Raw genomic sequence first — 24,167 nt, 5'->3', positions numbered from 1 at the left:
GCAAGGAGTTACATTTACTTAGGTCTTTTCATTACGTAATGGCACCGCGTAAGTCAGTTAAAAATAGACTGGAAACACGTCCATCTAAGTATTAAATCTACATCCAACCCACGCAACGTGAACTTTTCAAGCATTCAATACCTCTAAGTGCTTATTAGTTTTATCGTGGCGTATAAATAAATAGCTTATTATACGCTCCGTCTATTCCATTGTTTCACTATAATTATCTAATTACCATATAACAAAGAAGTTTGTTACTGTTAACAGCGATTTGTCTGTTCAGCTAGCGACGAGACAAAGTGTTTTTAGATGTGGCCGTTTAATTCCCTTGTACGTACAAATTGGATGGTGAGGTCCATAAAGCGCTACGACTGGAGTTGTCTTCATTATCACTAACCTTTACCCTTGACGGTAGCACTACATAAAATATTATTCTGTGCCCGTGGTTTCGCTCACATAAAACGATGCATCAGGCAATTGATTTAAGATATAAGATTTAAGTAAATTTCAGAAAATAACACTGGAGTCTTAAATTAAGTGGGTACGTCGTATTAAAAACACGTGTGCAAATTTTCACGGTCCTAGACGTAGGTATAAAGGTTTCAAGATTTCTCCATTGCAAAATATCGGGATTCAAAATAACCTATGGCGATATACTTCCTAAGAAATACCTAGCTCTGCTCTGCATATACTAAATTTCATCCTAGTCCAGCTGTTTTAGCGTTGGAGAGTAGGTAACTAAACTATAGGTTAAGAGCGTAAGTCTTGTAGTAGGTGCTTTGAGGTGGAGTGGGCGCGGAATGCCTTTCTCGGTATTACGTAACGGCTTTCGATCTGTAGAACGTGTTTCTGGGCTGTAACAACCTAATTTCATGCCTTTACCGCGATATATGACAATGTGGTGCTTCACACTGCCGTTACATGTATTACACGTAAAATACGGCCTCCGTGTTATGTTGTTTTTACGAAGAAAAAGATGATTGGTGAACTAAAATAATTTCCTTGCTCACCCGCGACCTTACGATAGCTAAGCTTATGCAAAATATGCGTGTTCATGCAGTTCCTCCACCTCCACACTGTAAGAACACACACAAATCACACAAACCCATCTATCACCACCACCACACTACACTGACGCGTTTCGAACTCAACCAGAGCTCATCTTCAGAATGACACAACCGTACACCATGCTACCAGTTGTTAGACTAACGAACCACAACCACCGTTTTAACTTGTCACTGTAACTCCCAAGTACCCACATACGTTTTATGAAACAAAACAAAACTACCCACAAATTATTAATATTTTTTTTTTGAGGTGATTGGTGTTTTTTGCTCCTTATCTATCAATAATTTGATGAATGGTAAGTTATCATTACATCAAATTAAAACAAAAACTGTAAAAATACACTGAAAACTCGGCGGTTGATATTTCGGACGTGGGTACACAATATTTACGAGTACGTACGTATGTACCCAATCCCATGGACATATTGAATCAAAAATTACCTAAATAAATTCCCGAGATTCAGCTATCGAACCGATGTCTCACCACGCATAAGTAACAAAGTCTCACATATAAACACATGCACGCACACTCTTTCTCCCTCACACACGCACTCACATATATTTATTTATGACTATAGTCTATATTAATTTATTAGCGACCCGCCCCGGCTTCGCACGGGAAAAGTAAAAAAAAAACGGACAAGTGCGAGTCGGACTCTCGTACGAAGGGTTCCGTACCTATACAACATTAGACATTAGCATAAAACGGCAAAAAAAACACGTTTGTTGTAGCTGCCCTTAAATATTTATTTTATTTTAATTTAATTATTTATTTTTAAAGTACATTTATACAAATAAATATTCTGTGAATATTTCAAGCAAACTACCTGTTGCCGTTATTAATATCGAGCAAAAAAATCACGTTTCTTGTATGGGAGCCCCCTTAAACATTTATTTTGTTCAATTTTTAGTATTCGTTGTTATAAGTTTTAACTGTCTAGCTATCACGATTCATGAGATACTGCCTAGTGACAGACAGACGGACAGACACTAATCAAGGGCACTTCACACATATTTTTCAGCTCCATTTCCCAAAAACTACACCCGACACGCACGAAGCCGGGGCGCGTCAACGCAGAGTAGTAAATGCATTTTTTGGTAAGATTTTTGTTTTTAATTTCGTAATATCTTTTGAACGGAATGCCCGATTTGAATAATTCAAAAAGTAATCTACAGGTATTGAAACCGTCTTGAATATAAAGTTATTTTTTTGGATAAGGATTAATACAAAGGTATGAATAACATGGTCTGATTTTAGTCGTCATTTCTGTCAACTTTTCAAATGTAAAAAAGTAGTTATAGTGACAGAACTACAACAGTTGGACATGGTATTGCGAAGTTTTTTGCAGATCTTGATGTATTCTTTAAAATCGTAAACATTTTTTTTGTTCTATAATCAATAGTTTCTACAGCGCATGTGATGAAAGTTGTTTTATGGCAACTTTTTTTACACTTTGAGTCAGTACATTATTGTAGTTTTAGTACGGAATCCTAATTTTTTCGGTTAATAAATATTAACGCCTATGGCACTTTGAAATAATTTAGCATTCGAATAGTGAAAGAATTTTTAAAATCGGTCCAGTAGTTTTTGAGTTAATTCGTAACAAACATCCAAAAATCCAAAGCTTTCCTCTTTATAATATTAGTATAGAGTAGATATAGATTAAACCAATTCATATACATTTAAACCACTGTGCCCCGTCATGGTAATCAAATTTCAAAATCCAAAATCTTTCCATTACGCACCGTACCTTGCATTAATTTGAAGCTGAACGAATCTACAAAAGTCTAAAGCATTAGGCACATTACGGCGGCAGGGAAAAACAACGGAAAGTGACGGGAATTGAATCAGGGAACGAACGGCATCTGCAAACCGTGGCTATATAAGCGATATTTTCTTACAGCAATTTAATTCAAAACCTTGAATATTCAATTACTTAATATAAGTAACTCTATTCTATCTATTCCAGCCTATATACGTCCCACTGCTGGGCACAGGCCTCCTCTCAGAACAAGAGGGCTTGGGCCATAGTTCCCACGCGGGCCCAATGCGGATTGGGAACTTCACACGCACCATTGAATTGCTTCGCAGGATAGTGCAGGTTTCCTCACGATGTTTTCCTTCACCGCAAAGCTCGTGGTAAATTTCAAATGTAATTCCGCACATGAATTTCGAAAAACTCAGAGGTGCGAGCCGGGGTTCGAACCCACGACCCTCTGCTTGAGAGGCGATAGGTCAAACCACTAGGCCACCACGGCTTTTTTATAAGTAACTATATGTAAATAAAAAAACAATCCTAAGAAGTATTTCAGACAGTAACCTGACCCGAAGCACAAACATGAGTAAATTTTAATCACAGAAGCTAAGAGATGCATCGTATTTTAATTAAACCTCAAACTAAATAAACATACGAAAATTTAATAATAAATAAATAATAATAAATAAATTATGTCCTATTCTGATTCAAAAATAATTAAGGGTTACGAATATATAAGCAAAAATATGTTTGACCTTAGTTTGGTCTTCGTATTTTCATTAAGGGATGAATCCCTTTACCTGAAAAGTAAATCCATAAGTATCTAGGTTTATTTATGGTATTTGTCATAGTCACGCAGAACCCGTATTACGAAGTGCAAAATTCGAACTTGCTGACGCTTATAGTATTTAATACGACAGTGAGAGGGACGGAACGACACGAACTTCGATTTTCGAATTTCATAGTACCCCCGCAGATTTATTTATTTTATTTATTCCTCTTAATGGCGGCCATAAGGCTTGGGCCAATGTCAGTTAAATTAAAGATAAATATATTCTTCTTATTCACGTCGTACGGTGATTGTAGTTTTTGCAACTTGATAGTAAAATTCCAGAAACCACGCGGAGACCACTTGCGCATTAAAAAATGTCAGACACGAGAGCAATATAGAATTTTGTGATCACTGTTCACAGTTGAAATACCACTACATCCGCCATGTTCGAATGCTACAAATCGACTCCCCCCGCAGATTGCAGGCTTGTTGCAGGCAGACATTGATGTCAGTCAGTTGTCACAAACATATTTGACATTAGCCAATAAAAAACAGAATGTATTCTAGCAGGTTTCTGCATAATGAGTAATTAATTGAAGAAAAAATACATTAAAACATAATATTATATAAATGAAAGAGATAAGTCATTATGATATGAACCTGAAGAGATTAAGTCCCTATTCGCGCCTATTACAACTACCGACGTAGATAGATCATTCAGTTCGTTGAAATTGATGTTTACAGAAAGACGCCGTAGCTTAACTGTTCCAAATATAGAAAAAATATTAATAGTTTATTCTGAAAATCGCGTTTTCTACAAAATTTACTGCAGGCAATACCTATTTAATGTTATTTTTATTATTATGTCATGTCATGAGGCTTGGTAGTAAAGCTAAAGTTTATACTTTTTATTTCTGTAGTCCTCTCTTGTTTTCTGTGGCAATCAATGATTTTATTATTATTATTGAAATAGTAGGGGTCTTACATGAGTTAAAATAAAATTGTATCATAGTTTGTATACAATTCCCAGAGAGGTAGTTATTCAATGGGCATAATATGATTATTTTCAGACTAACACATCTGTTTATCTATACTCTTTCTCAAAACAATATCCGATTGAATGTGACACGGACAGTTAGCATCTATTGACATTGACAACTAGCTCGTTCTGTTTTTAAATATTATTTTACTTGGCCTTTCACTTGGTTTAAGCCGCCATGTGTAATTTAAGAGACATCGTATCTGATATTTTCAAAAAAATATTCAAATTTAACTATGCCATTTTATGCCTTTTGAAGAAAAAAAGATAAAAAGAGTAGTAAAAAAAAGTGAACAATACCAATTAGGTACAGCATTCTAGTATTTAGGTAATTACTTTGAATTATACGTAGAGTTGATGATGTTATTTTGATTCACGGTCGCCTACTGAAGCGGCATCTCGTTAAGTACTCTTATTAGGATAGGTACTTAATTTTAATGTTAAGTATCCCAATAAATAACGAATAAAAAGTCCACAATCAACCCATCCATCCGTTAGGTAGGTACAGTCACCAGCATTAATATCTGCCACAGCGGAGCGTGCAAAAATAACTGACACGTCCTTCTGTCCCTAGAAATAGAGTCGTATCAGATATTTATGCACGCTTGTTGTGTCGGATATTGGTGCTGGTGACTGTACTAACTTTATTAATACAAATTATCCGTTGCAACTTTGTTGGTTATGGTTTCAAAGTACGAGTAGTTTGCGTGAGCAGTGTTTTTCAACCTGTGGGTCGCGACCCCCTTTCGCGAAATATTTCTTCATACGGTCGTGTCATGATAAAGCTGTGCTGTGCGAGGATAGGTATAAAATGAAGCGTTTCTATTGGTTCATGAAAAACACATTCCTCTCAACACATCCTTGCACATCTCTGGTGGAAACGCAGCCGTACTGTTTTTTTTTTCTTGAATTTAGGCTCCATTGTTTCGTTTGCTCCTAATTAACATTTAAACATTATTTTCGCCACTTCTACTCGTTGTTACTGGGCTAACACTTTTAAATAAAATATACAAGATATGGCGCCATTTCAAAAACATCTAATTAATTTAATTGAAAAGGTACACCAGGTATGTAACTCAGAACGTATCCGCCTCATGATTCGCCGTAAAACAATACCCAAGATTACGAGACTAGCAGAGTTTCCTAAGTAACGATGCGCAGATTGATTAAATTCAATCGTGTTGTTTTACACAGAACTGAATGTTGCAATATTCCCTGTACGAGTATAAAGAAAGATTTTTTAAAATTTTAAATCACGTCACTACACAAATAGTGCTGGTTTGAAAATAAGACCGCAGTAAAAAGTGGATAATTAATCTTGTCAGCTGGTCAAAAATTTAATTTATGTAGCAATTTACAGATGTTTTACCTCTTTCAAATATTTTTATTAAAATACGAATGTAATTTAAACCGTTGAACCGATTTAAATGGGTATGAAGATATTTAGTTTTATTTTATTGCCATTAAGATTGCGGCCATAAGGCTTGGGCCAATGTCAGTTAAATTAAAGATAAATATATTCTTATTATGCATGTTGTACGGTGATTGTAGTTTTTGCAACTTGATAGCAAAATTCCAGAAACCACGCGGAGACCACTTGCGCATTAAAAAATGTCAGACACGAGAGCAATATAGAATTTTGTGATCACTGTTCACTGTTAAGGTTAATCGCCGCATAAAACACTATCAAAATTATACTTCAACTAGCCAAAGAAGCAGAAATACCAAAATTAGATATCGTCTACATCCGCCATGTTCGAATGCTACAAATCGAATCATATTTAGTTTGAGAGCCCGAGAATGACATGATATGAAAATGATAGTTTGAATCCCAGAATAAGCTAGTTTCCCATATATTTACGCGCCTGCTGATAGTTATGTTATGTTGACACTTATTTGACATCTTGTAGATAAACATTTATTAATGTGCTAATTTTGTATTGTTTCGCATACATACCTATATTGAAAATTATATTTAATCTGTATGGAAAAAAATGAAATGAACAGTGGTCATGTTTTTAAAAAGTTTCAGAATAAAAGTTATCTCAGTTATGCTAGTCAAATTTAACCTTGGATTTAAAGCCCATGGTCAGAGACTCGGTCCCTGTATTTGTTTAGATAAAAATTCGGCCAGTGATGTTTCTGTATTTAAGACAATAAAGAACTGTGAATAGTTCCGTAAGTTAGTACGAATCGAATATGTATGTTGTAATGTCGGGTATTTGAGCAGGAGCGAGGTGCTGTCACTAGCAGATGGTTGCTTATATTATATATACAGTAAGTGTTAGCGGTACACCCCGAAATTCAGTAAAAAGCTGCACATGGTGTCAAAAGCATGAAAATCGAAACGATTGATCTTTAGGCCATAAGAATCAATTTGACCCGTAGCACGCAAAAAAAAACAAAGAATGAGAGGAGTTATGACGTCATCTTTTTTTTTGTTCTGAAACCGATTGTGTGTGGTACTTAATGAAAGGGCTTACTAAGCCGATTATAAAAATAAATCACACCATTATATATTTCAGTCACTTCATTTTCAAAACATACCAAGTTTGGGCAACTCTTATTTGTAAAATATACCTAAAATAATATTATGTACTAGCCTCATATCCAACCCCTAGAAATCAATTTTGAAAATATTTAAATTTTGTAGTTTTTTATTATTTTTTAATATTGCCCTGCTCCCTGCCTGCTTCCCCTACCTACTTGCTCGCTCGGCGGCCGGCGGCGCACTCAGTCACTACTCGCTAAATGCAAATATTTTCAAAATTGCTTTCTTGGGGTTAGATATGAGGCTATTACTCGTACATATCATTTTAGGTATATTTTTCAAATAATTATTCAACCGTATAATATTTGGAGGCGCGCCCAAACTTGGTATTATGTTTTGAAAATGATTGTTATTTTAATTGAAAACAAGTGACTGAAATGTAATGATGCGATATATTTTCAGAATTGGCTTGGTAAGCCCTTTTATTAGATACCACACACGATAAAGTTTGAGAACATTTTTTTCCATACAAAAAAAAGATGACATCATAACTCCTACGGGTCAAATTGATTCTTATGGCCTAAGGTTCCATCGTTCCGATTTTCATGCTTTTAACACCATGTGCAGCTTTCTTTGGCGTACCGCTAGCACTAAGTACCCGACGATAAAGGTTGCACTTCGCGTGCATCGGTCTTCGGAAAAAGGCAAATGTTCACGACGATTTACGAACAATGGCGACCGTCCATTAACCATCGTAGGTATTTATTAAGTGAAGTTTTATATCATTTTATGGACTTAATTAGTTAACGTCAAATTAATGATATGTAAGCTTCGGATATCTATAGAAAGCTGTTGTAACTACTAGAAAAAGGATAGATAGTTCCCTTCCCTCTTTTTCCTAAAGATGCCAACGTACCTACAATTTAAAGTTTTGGGTGGTTTCAACAACATATATTCTCATCTAAATGCGTACTCTTACACTGCACCTGACAAACGTCACACAAGTAGTGTGTCACAACGCTCTACGAAGCCGAAATTAGCCGAGTTTCTTTCCAAAGACCGGTATGTAATCTTTATAGCCGGGTATACCTAGTGCCATCCACGAAGACGCGTGATTTTGTCAAAATTAGACATTAATGACATTGTAATAAGAACCACGGCACGCGTCATCGTGAATGACTCTGCCTATACTGTATGTGTACACTCAGCGCAGGAAAACGACTTGCGATGTGACATATTTACCACCAAGTATGAAGTCAAACCATTCTAAAAGCAAGGAAAAAAAAAATTGGAAAGAATCCTGGCAGGCGAAATATTCAGAACTTTATAATCCCAACGACACAGTTATAAACGGTGGGGCCTGGTTTGACTTTATGGCCTCATAAGCACAGGGTCATGGGAACTAACCTCCGAGTTTATTTCCAAATTCATGTGCAAAATTATATTTGAGTTACCACTAGCTTTACGGTGAATGGAAACATCGTGAGGAAACCCGCACAAGAAAACGGTGTGTGTACGAAGTTCCAAATCCGCACTGAGCCCGCGTGGAACTATGGCCCCAGGGCGTGGCACGTATATAGGCCGAAATATAATGTGATGTGATTATACAGGTCGTCTTAAAATTAAATACTTATTTTCAATAGTTGGATTATTTTCACTGAACACCTTTGTAAAGGTTTTTTTTTTAATTCAATATTTAGTCAGGTAACAAATTTTAATGGTTTACGGTTACATTAGAAAACCGGAAATCCTTTAGTCTAGCCATGATAATATAATCGGAAGCTCATTAAAGGTAATTAGTCTACATCCCGTAATATATTACTATGTTATTACCTAGTTACGCCTTTGATGCCGTGTATGGACCAAGAGCCCGAGGCAGCCAGACCTACGTACCTAATAGCACCTAATAGTATAAAGGCTTAGTAGCGGGTACTAATTAAATTAGTTTGAACATCGAACAATAATGCTCCTGCATTATAATGCAGGAGCATTATTACCGTACCTTAACATTGAATTATAATTCAATGTTAAGGTACGGTAAGGTAAGGGGAAAGTAATGCAATACAATACAATACAATACGAAGACTCTTTATTGTACACCAGACATAGTAAGCGATACAGAATACAAATTATTAAAATTACAAGGTGAGCAATAGGCGGCCTTATCGCTTAAGAGCGATCTCTTCCAGGCAACCTTTTTTACAGAAAGAAGGAAGGACTAGTTTACAACAGGTGGTGCATCAAAAGTAGATCAGAAAATTTAAACGTAACAGCAATACTATTGCTGTTACATCTGTTATGTGATGTATAGAATACATACAAATTATATCGTACATATAATATACGTCCAAAATAAATATAGGTAGTGAGATAAACAGCAACAAATAAATAAATAAATAAATAATGAATGATATATAAAATGATAGGTTTTTTATGAATATATTGGTGACGTACTTACAGTCGTCACTTCTGACAAGCTTTGATTGTCCGTGAAAGCATTCGAGTAGTTTTCCTCTGGCTTATACTCAGGTTTTTTAGGGTTCTGTAGTCTACTAGGAACCCTTATAGTTTCGCCTAAATGGTTGTGTTTGGATAAGTGAAAAAATTCACGGTTTGTAGTAACTACCTGTACGTACACAAAGAAATTAAAAGAAAACTCTCACAGCAAAGTAGGCTTTACAAGTTTGCGAGTAATAGTCGATCAACTTATACCAACAAAAATGCCCTCTGCTTAGTCCGCATTATTGTCAACCACGGAACCCTACATTGCGCGTGGCCCGACACGCACCTGGCCGGTTTTTCAAAATAAAATAATAATAATAAATTACTGAACACACGAAAAAAAAACTAAAACCAATCTAAAACAATGCCATGCATGTTCCTTTGAGATTGTAGGAGAGCTAAGAGAGGATTTTCCGAAATTCCTACGGTTACGAGGAAAAAACGGGAGACCCTCACAACGAGCTCTTTTATATTTTATTATAATATGTCACACGGTGGTATATATTTTGCAAAACTTTTTTTATAAATTTCATGTTTGCCGCCAAAAGTGACGTCTATATTTAAAACCAATTTATTTTGTTATTTATTAAATTAATTAATTTATCTTGGTTCTTTGAAATACTCGTGGTAAACTCGAGCGAAGACGCGGGCAAAAGCTAGTATATTAATATTCTGTACCTATGTTTGTCCACGTCCACTAACTATACATTCAGCAATATGTGTATGCTAGGCGCGGAAGTGACATGTCGTGGCACCAGAGGAAATAGAACTGTCAATTGCAGTGCACATCACCTTTTTCCCCCAGTCCTTTTATTTAAATTTGGTTCGAGTACCTACTCGGATATATTTAGTCCAATAGTATGGATAGAGGTTTTTTTAGATTCTCGTGTTTAGGTGTCACGCTGCGAACGAATTTATTTAAACAAGCAGAACAAGTGTTGAGTAATTGTATTTTTGAGATAATTAGTTACAGGCTATTACAGGAGACCAAGCTTCACGCTTCCTTTTTTTTATGACACACAAGGTGTCTCTGAGTATTAAGCATTACATTCAAGATTTTTTTTACTCGCTTAACTGAGCTACTTTTGTTTCGTTACATTTTTAAATACTTAACTTGAATTTAGATAATTAATTATTATATCCTAAAAATTTAATCATTAAATCAGTGTATCATGGCGGTGTTATCGCCGTCTCATGGTACGAGGGCAAACTTTCCATAGTACAAGAGACTTTAAACAATTTGACATCTCATTGACTATGACAATGATAGCACATTGGTAAGCATTTGTTAAATAAGTATAACGTATATTGTTGTCATTGAAAATTTCAATGTAAATAATATACGTTAATACTTATTTAATTTTGAGTAATTAAAATTTAATTAATTAATTAATTTAGTATAATTTGTATGAAAAAAAAAATAAATGAACATTGGACGGACATGTTTTTAAAATGTTGCAGAATAAAAGCACCTACCTTGCATTTGAAACCTCATGGTCAGAAGCAACTGAAAAACTAATTAGTAACTTGAAATAGTAAATAAAGGAGAGTACCTTTATAAAAGCGCTTTTGTTATCCCTTGCGCCGTTTATGATAGTTTTAACTGGGTTTGACACCAAAGAGAAATCCAAGAACCTCAGTATGCTGTATTATGGTATTAGACTCGTCCAAGTAATTCCTTTATCACCCCAAGGTTCAATGTCAGTTGCGCGACTTCAAACAAGAACGACTATTATCCTCTATTATCTGGGCATTTTCATTAAAAAATGTACCTAGCAACGGCGTAAAGTTAAAAGTTGACAGTTCTGTGACGATTTTCCCCTACAGTTAATATGGAATAAAACGTCACAAAACTGTCAATATTTAACTTTTCTTTAACTATGCCGTTAGGTACATGTTAGTGAAAATGCCCATCTATCACTTTGTAGTCAACGAGACAATCTGCCTTATTGCTTTTACTCCACTGCCCGAACCGAAGGCAGGTTATGTTTTTCGAGCTCATTTATATATGTAAGTACCTATGTCTACTTCTTTGATCCTCTCTGCAGCCTAAACGGCTAGACAAGTTATCACGATACTTGCAAGTACTATAGGATTAATATAGGATACATAATTATTTAATATTAGCCTTAACCCGCGGCTTCGCCCACATTAGAAATAGCTCAATTTACTTACACGATTCTTGTTACCATAGCAATGCATTAAATAAATGTCTTAGTTTGGTTTGAAAAAAAGTTACGGTAACAATTTCAAAGGAAAACGTGCATGTCGGGCCATACCTGTTTAGAGGTCCGTAGTTCCCGACCGTCACTATAGGCAGACTTAAAATACGACTTTTTTAGTTAGTAAGGTACTATATAACTACGAGTTTAAAGGCTAAAAACGGACCAATTTCCCACAACACATGACAACTCAACAGTACCCACGAACGAACGAAAAACAAGAAAAAAGGCAGCATTTTTTTCCTCATATAAAAGAAAGAAGTGAACTTTTTAGTGCCGGTCTCTAGAACAGCGTTCTAAGTCTTAATTAAATAAAGTGAAATAAATGGGTTTCTTGCATTAATTACTAAAAGAAATAAAAGTTATCAGAACATGTTTCGGTAAGTACACCACTTCCGAATAATATGCGGCCGCTTAGCTGAGAATCATCGGAACATAGATTTTATCGGTTGAACAAGAAATCGACTTCGTTCAAGCAGAATAAGCACTCTTTCATCAATAAGTATTGAGTGAAACAAAAGGAGAAGAAATTAAACGTGGCCACCACTTTCTTAGTCCTGTCATATTTTTTACTTAAAGCACATCAGAAACATGAGTAAGACACTACAATGTAAAGATAATTTTCTGTTAAAAGTGCAAGTTTTTTTGCTGGCTGTATTTGCATTGTCATTCAATTTACATAATGCATACTAATTTCAAGTCAATCCGACCACTGATATTGGGTCAAATGAGCTTGCAAGATTCGACCCAACAAACAGAGCAAAGCAAATTAAATAAAAGCTTCTAAAAATTTAAGAGAAATCCTTCTTGTAAGTATATAACTATTTAGGCATAGAAATACTGAGATCTTATTTTTTTTTTCTAATTTCGAACTTACGAACCTGCCTATCTGAACGCGTTCCTTCTGATTTTCATGCAAGAACACTTAACAGTGGTTATTGGCACGAAGAAAACTGACTGATTGTATTTGTATTTGGAATTAAAGCGTTTGTATTTGTTTTTAGACATGTTTACCGGCTTCAAGTGGTCGGACAGGAACATGGGCTCAGATTATGTTACGTAATTAATCACAAGAACCGGATCGGGCTGTGGAAAAATACTTTTTTTAACTCATTGTATGCCTTATTTAAAAACGTTGGTAACTTGTACATAGAATATCAGCGGAATTACGTAAATTTCAGGTTTATCTTATGTGTATCATATACATATCTTTCATGTATTTTAATCAGTTAGTGTAAAACATAAAAATCTTGATTTATTCAGTTTATATCTAACTACGAGTATAATGAGTATATTTAGTGTCAAAATGTATGGAACTGTCAAACATAAACCAACTTTGACGACTCTAGATTTCTAGCAAGTAGCCGTTAATGTTAATTATTATGGTTTGTTTGTACTGCTTTACTTTAAAAAGTAAAGACGCCTACCACACTGACCACGATCACTTTGTACAAAAATAATAATTGGTGCCTTGTGTGCGCGCCGCGCGCGTTGCAGCAGTCGCCGAGTCGCAATGCTCCCAGATGAAGGGTTACAAACAAACTCGACTTCAGACGTGAGTTATCCGATACGCATATAAATTATCATTTATAATGAATGAGTCTCACGGTAGTTTCATGTTCAAAACTTTGATTTGTTTTGAAAAATATATATACTCTTATATCATGTCGTTGCTTACAACCATCTAGACTATAAATTTTCACTCTAATATTTTTATATCATCGTATAAGCCGGTGGGTGTTTGTTTCTTAATTTCCCGGTGTTTGTTATATTTAGTCTGAATTGAACAAAAATATTTTGACTTCGTTTTTGAAGAATGTTCAGAAAAGCTGAACGCATGTGCGGCCATTTTGCAGGAACCCACTAATTCAAGCGAGTGCCTTCGTGCAAAAGGTATGTGGAGCCTGGATCTTGTAACTATTACGGACAGAGAACTAGAGGGTATCTGATACCACGAATATTCAATCAATCGTTTGATGAGACGGAATGCGTAAGCAAGGGAATTTTTAAAAACAAATTGAAAGCGTGTTTGATGGATGCCTTTCATGAAGAAAATAGAAACATCTAATGTCTAAGTTTAATGGTTAGCTAATTGTCGTATTGTAGCATGGTTGGAAGTACTTAATACGATCTAATTAAAGAAGTGTATAACTAAAATAAGGAGAAAAAATAAGGTAGGGAGGGAATAAGTTTGATTTTTGTATTACAAAATTTGCACCATCAAAAAAAAAATAAGGAGTTTAGTATTCGCCAACAAACTGTTTTGCAGTTTGGCGAAGTATAATTGTATTTTTTTGTATAACTTAAATGGTTAAATAAATTTTAAAAAAGGAACAACAAGCTTTCAAAAAAACAACTCTGTCCATTTATAGTATACTATTGAATGAACGTATGAATATTTTTCAATCTCGTGGCTGTCTGTCCATCGTGGGCGGGCAAGGATTGCCAGGCACGTTCCGGTTCGGCACGGAACTGCAAATATATGCTAACCAGCTTACGTAGCCCCTGCGATAGCGTTAGGGCACTGTTTGCCGGCTCATGGCTCTAACTATAACTACATTACATGGGTCAATCAACTTTTTAGTGTGTTGTCATTTTGTCTCGTGACCCAGGAAACATCAGTGATACACTTTGTTAGAAAAATGTTTGCAATTTATACTATTACTAGCTTTTGCCCGTGGCTTCGCCCGCGTAGAATTCGGTTATCGTGCGCTGTTCCCTCGGGAATTTGTTTTTTTTGGGATAAAAAGTAGCCTATGTTATAAACCCTCTGGCCCATACACTATCTCTATACCAAAAATCATGTCGATCAGTCACTCCGTTTCGACGTGAAAGACGGACAAACATACATACAAACACACAAACTTTCGCATTTATAATATTAGTATGGATTTAGCATGCTTAGGAGATGAGTGATGACATGAAGGAGCAGGTAGGACTTGCCTTAAAACTTTTAGTGTTCCTACTCCTAACTTTTAGTGGATTTGTACCCCATAAAATCATACTTTTAATAAATACCCTAGGTTACCATGGCAACATGATCCACTAAAAAGTGGATCGACCCATATCCTACAAATGCCCGGTTCACATTATTCCAGTAAAACTGTTTCAGTAGCATGACACTGCGGTGCTCGATCGATCTTGTGTAACTCGTTTGGATTGTGACCCCGCAATGTATCGCTACTGAAATAATGTGAACCGGGCATAAAAAAGCATTGTGCGTTTGTGTTTTTTTTTAATACTTTATTGAATCAGCCGTTACTTTGTGGAGATCCATATCAATGAACTGTAAACAATTACTTTGCTCACCCATGGCCTTATTATCGCTGAGCCATTATTCGAGCGTTTATTTTATTTAATTTACGTGGGCACATTTTTTTGACATGGTTGAAGATTCTGTTACAGTTTCCAAGTTATCTAGTTAAAGTACAGGACGTCTAAAAAATAATCGAAAATGTTATCAAGTTGTACAGACCATTTATGAAAAATGTGACCACGAAAATTAAGGCCTATAATGTCAACGCGGCTTCGTTGGCTCGGCCACGTGGAGAGAATGGGAGAGGATCGTGCGGCCAAGAGAGCATACCTAGGACAACCAACTGGAAGACGGCCAATCGGAAGGCCTAGGTATCGCTGGCTGGATGAAGTCCGAAAAGACCTGTGCGACATGCAGGTGGCAGACTGGCGCCTTGTTGTACAGGATAGGAACAATTGGTGGAGTCTTGTGTCGGAGGCCAAGATCCACTTTGGGTCGCTGAGCCGGCGAAGTAAGTAAAATTAAGGCGGTAGAAACTTTCGAATAATGACTAAGCAGGGCTAGTACGAAACTCGAAACTCGAAGTTCGCATCGTACCGTCCCCTTCGCTCTCGTATAAAATAGTATAAGTGTCAGAGGGACCGCACGGTACGAACTTCGAGTTTAGAGTTTCGTAGTAGCCCTGCAGCTACGCCTATGTAACAATTAAATGCGTGTTCATGCAGCTCCTTCACCTCCACACTGCAAAAACATGCACAAATCACACAAACCCGACTATCACCAAAACGGTATATGACTATTTTTATATGTTTTATAAAGTAAAACTTCACAAAGGTCGAATCGAATAGAGAAACAATTTTTAAGCTACCTTTACAAATAACAAAGTGTCGATGGAGGACCAAAGGACACGTCTTCTTATCTTTTTCACATATATCTGCTTAGTATTTGGGCTCACAAGAATAAAATTATACACAAAATTACGGCTTGCGAAACGCGCGCGCGAGCGACCGTTCGGAGTTGCTAGCCGAGAGAGAGCGAGAGATGCCGAGCGAGCGAGAAGGCACAGGTTGCGTTCGGAAACCAAAATAAGGTTCGCGCTACAAAAGTTATAAAGGTTTGAAATTGAAGATTGGACAGAGAAAGACATACTTGCATGTGAGTCGCACGCAACTAGCGAATTGCTTCATATTATTCAAGAAAATATTATAAATCCAATTTTCAACCGATTTAAGTTTTCTCTTCGCTAAACACTGTCTGTATATCTATATTTTAGTAATCAAATATAAGAAATGGCAAATTCAGGAGTTGTCTAATACCGTATACACTACAAACACACTACTTTGAATGTGCTAAAACATTTGTCAATCTCAATTATAGTCAGTCAACTGGCTAAAGTATTCCGATTTCATCTTCAGTCGGCCATCCATAAATATTTAAGCATGCCCTTATTGCACTGACAAGGTAACCTGCCAAGGATAGCTTATATTATAGCCATTAGCTGCACGTATAGCATCTACACCACAGTCATCATACAATACTATTCCTACTATTACTCTTTATTGGACACCAATACATGGCTAGCATTACAGAAAACATAGGTTGGTACATAGAGATTCTACAGCAGATTAGAACATTCTTCTCTCTTTGTAACTCCTCGGACTTCTTGAAGGTCTCCTCGAACTTGAATACAACTTTCAAACTTGTCATCACTATTGACGTCATTGAGGAAAAAAATAGCAACTCGGTGGGAATCGAATTGTTATGACACGCCATATTGCGTCCTTGGCTGAACAGTGAAAAATTACACCCACAAAAATCTCAGTTAGTGTCGCCACGCCCCTATAAGCACCGAGTCCCTGACTCTGAATACGAAGTGCATAATTCGAACTCCGTATCTTGCCGTCCCGCTGACGCTTATTATTTAATACGAGAGTGAGACAGACGGTACGATACGAACTTCGATTTTCGAATTTCGTAGTAGCCCCGCTGCTTTCAATTAACGACGTGTGATGGATATCCGAGGTCGGTTCATCAAGCAAACATCGGTAGAGTCAGTCCACATGCTAGCAATCGACTGACGCGTATTTCGTAGTATAAGTAAGTTATAGGTAGATTTGCTTTAAAATGTCTATGGCCCTCTCAACTGTATGAGTGATTCTATTTTTAAAATTGTTTGTGTTACACTTCCACTAGTCACCCTGTAATATTTATGTGATGTAACACAAGATACCGCGCCTGCACTTTAGAGAGTTCGTAATATATTTACAAAGGAAAAGCGACTTGTTGGCAAAACGCTGTACCCTTTCGAAGATAAACTCGGAAAATGCGGGCTCCATTATCCGCTTACCACTACATTTTACTTTTAGACTGACGTTTTGATAGTCATACTCAAAACAGACAAAAGTTTAAAAAATATAATCTTTATAATAAAATACCAAATATAAAAGACACATTTTTATGTCGTTAGACATATTTTTTAGTCTAATTTTATTTATTGTGTTCCTAAAACTCATTTGTATCAATATCTTAAGGCTTCGAAAAAAAAAGCATAAATAAAAACTTTTTTTTATTTGACTGGATGGCAAAAGTGCAAGTAGGTCTCCCGATGGTAAGAAATCACCACCGCCCATAAACATCTGCAACACCAGGGGTATTGCAGATGCGTTGCCAACCTAGAGGCCCAAGATGGGATACCTCAAGTGCCAGTAATTTCACCGGCTGTCTTACTCTCCACGCCGAAACACAACAGTGCAAGCACTGCTGCTTCACAGCAGGATTAGCAAGTAAGATGGTGGTAGCAATCCGGGCGGATCTTGCACAAGGTCCTACCACCTGCAAAACACTTGCACTTTATTACCTGTGCAGACCGAGATTCGTTACATTCTGAACTGCCTTTTCCCGACTGTATGGAACTATCTTCATTTTAAATCAAGTTTTTTTTTAACTTCTAGAATCTTTTATCATCTAAATGGGCTTTTAGATACGCATTCGCTTGGCAGGCATAATTTAAGAACTAAAACAACATTGATAGTAGTATAAAGACACAGAAACACAAGGGTCCGTGGGCCCGTCTATCATAATTTCGTTCTTATTTTAATTTTAACATAGTCATGTCCAGTAAGGTGAGTTTTCACAAAGGCAAAATATCGCTATACATGGCGTTAGTATCGTGAGGTCTGTTTCATCGTCCCAGCCTATATACGTCCCACTGCTGGGCACATGCCTCCTCTCAGAACAAGAGGGCTTGGGCCATAGTTCCCACGCGGGCCCAGTGCGGATTGGGAACTTCATACACACCATTGAATTGCTTCGCAGGTTTGTGCAAGGTTTCCTCACGATGTTTTCCTTCACCGCAAAGCTCGTGGTAAATTACAAATGTAATTCCGCACATGAATTTCGAAAAACTCAGAGGTGCGAGCCGGGGTTTGAACCCACGACCCTCAGCTTGAGAGGCGATAGGTCAAACCACTATGCCACCACGGCTTCGGGTCCATTTGACGTTTGTTTATTTAGTTATTTAACCAATCACGAGCAAATGTCAAACGTCAAACGGACCCCACGCCATCTACCGATATTTTGCCTCTGTGAAAACCCTCATTGAATTAACCACAGGACCTAAACAATGAATTGTTATTTATGAAAAAGTTTTCTTTCCGCTTATCATAATAATTATAATTTTAACTCCTGGTGTAAACGTAGATCGCAGAGTTTTTTTACTCGTATTTACCAAACAATAGAAGGATATTTTAACGTTCTTTTTTCCCGATTTGATTCTATTCTAGCAAATAAGTCAGTGTATACCTAGGTGTGTACTACGATGTACATAATTGTACAAGACGCAGAAAGTAGTTAATCCTAAGTATTTCTTCACTTACTTAGATAAGTATAATATTTTATACGGCAAATTAAAAGAAACGGACATTATAATGCAATATATCAACAAATATAAAACAACAAACTTTCAAGAGTTTCGTCCCATTTCTTTCATAAAGCCAGCTAAAGGTAGGCGTCCACTTATCCGCATCGTACGCTTCGGACGTATCGGATTTGTTGCTTTGTATAGAAATGTGCGATGCTTACGATGCGGACAGGTGGACGCACTTATATGAGTTTCTATACAAAGAATACTACGATCCGTTGCGTGCGATGCATGCGTCCGATGCGTACGATACCGACAAGTGGACGTTTACCTTAAAGCGTCAACGTTCTATACAGGCGGACTAAAATTCACTAACTGTCCCACATCGCAGGTCCCACACGGGGAAAAGAAGAGGCAAGTTGAAAATAAACAATTTTTTGGAAACGTGCTTTACAGAAAAAAAGACCGAGTTGACATCAACTGTCGTCTACGAATCCTTTACGTTGGCTACATTTTAGAATGCTTACATAGCACTGCTGGCCCTTCTGTGTAGCAGTTGTAGGAGGCTGCCTTCCCCGGCCGAGGAGCAGAGGCTGCGGCTGCGCGCACGCCGGCTCTCGTCCATCTCTCGGCGCTCCCCGCGCTCGCGCCATCGTGCCATTAGTGATTCAAGGCACAACATCCCGACATGTCACCGCTGCCCGCCTTAGACCAACCAACGTTTTCCACTTAAAAATCCATTGTTGACCCAGTCAATTTAAAGTTTGATGGCTCTTATGCACTGAATTTAACCAATTTAAAAGTCGCGTGCACACGTGCTTTGTTAACTAGTGAATTACGAAAGCGACACGAAAACACAAAGCCACGTGAGTCATCGGTTGTTTGTTTTATTTAAGTGTGATTAAGTTTTTGTTGAAATGGGCTCGGAGTGGTAACGGAAGACCGTCGGTGTCGGGCGGCGCTCCGCGACTGAGACTAGTCGGGCGCGTACCGCGGAGGAAACCGCCGGGCGAGTTTAGCCCTCCCGCCCTACTGACACTGGCAAGCCAGCGCAGCGAGAATTTGTCTGTGTTAGAACTTGCATAGATACGTTTATAGTTCGGAAAGATTCGACTTTAGACTGAGAAAGTAAAACCAGGCACCAATGCCGCAAACGTGCTAGATAAATTCTACATAATATCTACATTAATTGATACATTTTTTACTGAGAAAGTTATAAATTTTGTTGATTTGAACCACTTGTATTTTTGTGGTACAGGGGCTAGGTTAGGTTAGAACTTTTTAGGGTTTCATAAAATAAAAAGAAAAAACAGAATCTTTACACAAACAACAACCTTTACTTACAAATTGTTTACGGAAGTCTCGATGCGTGAGTTTGATGCTTTTGACAATAGTCACTAGTTATGTTATTATATTACGGAAATTATTTCACCATACTTAAAAATCTTTGTACAGTCGCCATCATAATTTTGGAGCGGCCAAGGTAGAAGGAGGCACATGCACTCTATTATTAAGGTATTAAAAAAAAACCCCGCCGGTCCGAAATATCAGATGGCGACTGTATATTACTTTCGGCCCTATCTGTTGATTTGTACAGTCGATCGCATAAACATCTATACAGCCATCGAGTCAAATATATGTAAACACCAAGCATATGCATAAAGCTGTATAGATATTTTGACGCCTTGGTAATGTAGTATACATGTACATGTGTATTTATGTTTATGACCTTGACTGTCCTTTATAAATTATTAAACACGTGAGAGTTTACCAGGTTATGAATAAAAATCAAAAGCTGAATTTAGCGTATAATTTTGGAAAGACTGCGCCTAAGTTTGGTTAATTCATTTTTGTTGTGCTTGTCAAAAAATACGCACCGCGAGTTTCGTACATATTTGTACCGTAGATAAATGTGAATGTTCAGGTGTAAAACTAAACTCAAAAGCAAATATGCAATGTGTTCATTGTGAATAAATAAATATTTCATTTCAAAAAATGCGTTAACTGCCTTTTGAACGCCACAGTCAGTTTTTTTATGTTGGACCGTTTTTTTGCCCAAATAAATATTAAACATGAATCATCATGCCATAAGCGCTACGAAATACCGACGTGGAGCCTATGGCACCATTTTTAGCTGTCGTGTTTTGGCGACTGTGGCGTTCACAAGGGGTGTTCCTAGTCTCATGTCCTCATTAGTACACCAGTGCAAACCAGGGAGCGAGCAGCTTGTCTTACTAATATTATAAATTGTTTATTAATTAGGTATTTCTTCACGCTAAAATTGCTTGACAGTGTTGGAAGAAATTCGGTTTGTAGTTAGATTGACGTTTAGAATTAACACATAGGCTATTTGTTAGCCCGATATTCCTACGTGATAGGGATATAATCTTGAAATCACGACCGCGAGCCTTCGAGTCATAAATTTTTGCACGGGTGTTTATAGTCAAATCCCGAAATTTAAATTCAACTGTCAAATCTATGGATTACGCATGCGAAATCGCAGGTAAGGTCTAGTTTATTATAAAACCGCAAGCACCTATCGGGGTTTGAACCCGGAACCTCAAACTTCATATCAAAGTGATCACCTGTTTGCCAGTCAGTTTTTCCCTTAGACAACTCTTGCTACGTGAACGGTATTCAAAGTTGCACGGCCGGCGGGGATGGCACGTTTTTAATCTGGACCGATTTCCACCAATCACAGCTCCTCGGCCCGCTTAATCCAGGAGGGCTATTACGAAATTCGAAAATCGAAGTTCGTATGGCACCGTCTCTCTCACTCTCGTATTAAATAATATAAGCGTCAGCGGGGCGGCAAGATACGAAGTTCGAATTTGCACTTCGTATTATAGGGCATGTTTGTTTACTCCAGCACCCGTTGCCGTTAAATGAAAGCTACAGTATTGTGTAACACTGACATACGTAAGCCAATGACTGTTGGAAACTAACTATCACTTACCAGTAGTCAGAGAGGTCAGGGAGAAAAACTGCAGGCGTAGACGATTTTATATATAATCTTTAGGGGCTGTTTCACCACCCATTGATTCATTTTATTTGTGTGATGCCGTCTCCGTCTATTCGAATAAAACAAACAGAGACGGCATCACGTTTGTCCGTCAAATAAATTTATTCAAAGGATGGTGAAACAGGGGGTTAGTAAGTTAAATATTTATTGCGCGTGGGTTGGCTAAAAAATTCCTGGCCGAATTGAATAATTAAAAACGAGCCAAGAGCGTGTCGGACACGCCCAAATTAGAGTTCCGTAGCCATTACGAAAAAAATAAGTAATATTTTTCCAAGAATTTCGTATTTTATACGGAATCTTCCATAGTTTAAGTATATTTTATACCTTAGGCTGCTATTTACTCTTAAACTACTAATAATTCTCAAGTAAACTTAACCGTTATAGTTTTTCTTGAAAGTTTGATATACTACTACCATCCTGATTTTTTTCAAATTTTTTCACCCACCGGTTTAGATTTTAGAGGGGGGGGGACGCTCGATTTTAATGAAAATTTGCACTTTAAAGTTGAATATTTCACAAACATATCGCTGAATCGAAAAATCGTCTCAGCAAACCCCTAATGGTTTGAAAAGACCTATCCAACGATACCCATACTATAGGGTTGGATAAGAAAAAAAAATCACCCCACTTTACGTCTATGGGAGGTATCCTAATAAATTTTTTTTTTAGTTTTTTATTATACCATTTTGTCGGCGTAGTTTACATATATATCCGTGCAAAATTACAGCTTTCTAGCATTGATAGTCCCTGAGCAAAGCCGTGGACGGACGGACAGACAGACATGGCGAAATTTTATCATTGCTTTCATAAAATTGAAATTATAAATTTTATACCAACTATTTTTTTTCTTTTCATAGTTTGGCAGGATTTTTTTAGCGAATCCACTCACGATGTATTTTTTGGCGCCTAAATATTTGGCTGTTTAACCATACAACATCTGTTTAACTATCATTCTTGATGCAGCATCTATCTAGATGCAGGTCATTTTAAACGTATCCTTTCCTTTATGTAAGCCGTGACATAGTGTGATTTAAAGATACAAAATAATATCTTAAAATGTAGCGTAAGACCTATCGACCGATAAAAATGTTTACTACCACAGGAAGTGTGTTGCAGTTGATATTATCACCCCTTCCCACTGCAGTCTAGGTCAACGACCGCTTTATGGTCACCTCTTGCCTGCCAAATATATACGCCATGCGTATGGTACGAACTACAAACTTAACAAGGTTGTCGGATAAAACTGGAACTAATCTTCACCCATACAAACTTCCTTGTTTTCTAGTATAACAGCGCCGTACTTGCCGGCATAGATATATTTGCAGGGTCACTGGGTAAATAAAGTTTTCATAGAAAAACTGCAAACGTGTCCAGTAGAATATTCTATTTTGCACGATATTGGTATTACAGCTGCATTACTATTTGTTTTAATTTAGTTTTAGGGGTTGCTTAACATCGATTTCTTTGGTCCAGGTTTTGGTTGATGCGAGTTTTGAAAAACATTGCTTTGCCGCAAAAAAATAAAGTGTGACTTAAAAATGTATAAAATTATAGTTTTCTACGAACTATGAAACTTCAAATGCTAAGGAAGACGATTTAATCTTTGATACATGTAGCTTAATAATATTACTCGACTTGAATTAAAAAAAGCTATCTCAATTTTCTTGCAAATTTAATTTTAATTTGGTCCATGGATGTTTTGTGTCATTGATACACGGAAGATGGTCGGTGAGTAATATAATATCATATTATGAGCACATTTTTATGAGACCGTAGTCATAAACCGTAGCACGCTACGACGTAGCAGTTTCGTAGCAGTTCTAGTTTTAACTTAGTTTCATTACTCATAAGCTCAATTTAAGCACGTCGTAAAAAATAAGTGGTCACTTTTCAGTCTGCCGCAACTTTCAGGTTGCCAGATGCTAAATTTGCGGCCGGCATACTTTGAGGTGGATTTTTTTTTATACTAGTCGAACAGTTTTTTTAGATCTGCATTGACTTTCCAAATAGATGGTGCAATAGGATATAAGTGTCAGATAAAAGTAATGCCGTCTTTGTTTATTCGGACAAAACAAACAGAGACGGCATCACTGATATCCGCCACTTAAAGTTAGTCGACAGTCTTAGACCGAAATCGAAAGACCAAAACGCAAATTATCGTTTCATCAACTGTAAATTTT

General features: G+C 37.0%; 1 protein-coding gene across 9 annotated transcripts in view; it reads right to left on the bottom strand.

Moving 5' to 3' along the window:
• The window catches only part of LOC141445385 (GTPase-activating Rap/Ran-GAP domain-like protein 3), a 324,516-nt gene that overhangs the window by 106,861 nt on the left and 193,488 nt on the right, over positions 1-24,167 (bottom strand). For 3 of the 9 annotated variants that reach the window (XM_074111254.1, XM_074111265.1, XM_074111269.1), the window contains exon 1: positions 19,493-19,957. The exons of the other annotated variants lie outside the window; for them this stretch is intronic. In XM_074111254.1, coding sequence (XP_073967355.1) covers positions 19,493-19,647 — 155 coding nt within the window. In that variant the 5' untranslated portion in view covers positions 19,648-19,957. Of the gene's footprint in view, positions 1-19,492; positions 19,958-24,167 lie in introns of those variants that run through there. 9 annotated transcript variants of the gene reach the window in all.

Source organism: Choristoneura fumiferana, chromosome Z (assembly GCF_025370935.1).
Source record: "Choristoneura fumiferana chromosome Z, NRCan_CFum_1, whole genome shotgun sequence".
In the NCBI taxonomy this organism is placed as follows: Eukaryota; Metazoa; Arthropoda; class Insecta; order Lepidoptera; family Tortricidae; genus Choristoneura; species Choristoneura fumiferana.
This window is presented reverse-complemented; position numbering and strand designations above follow the sequence as displayed.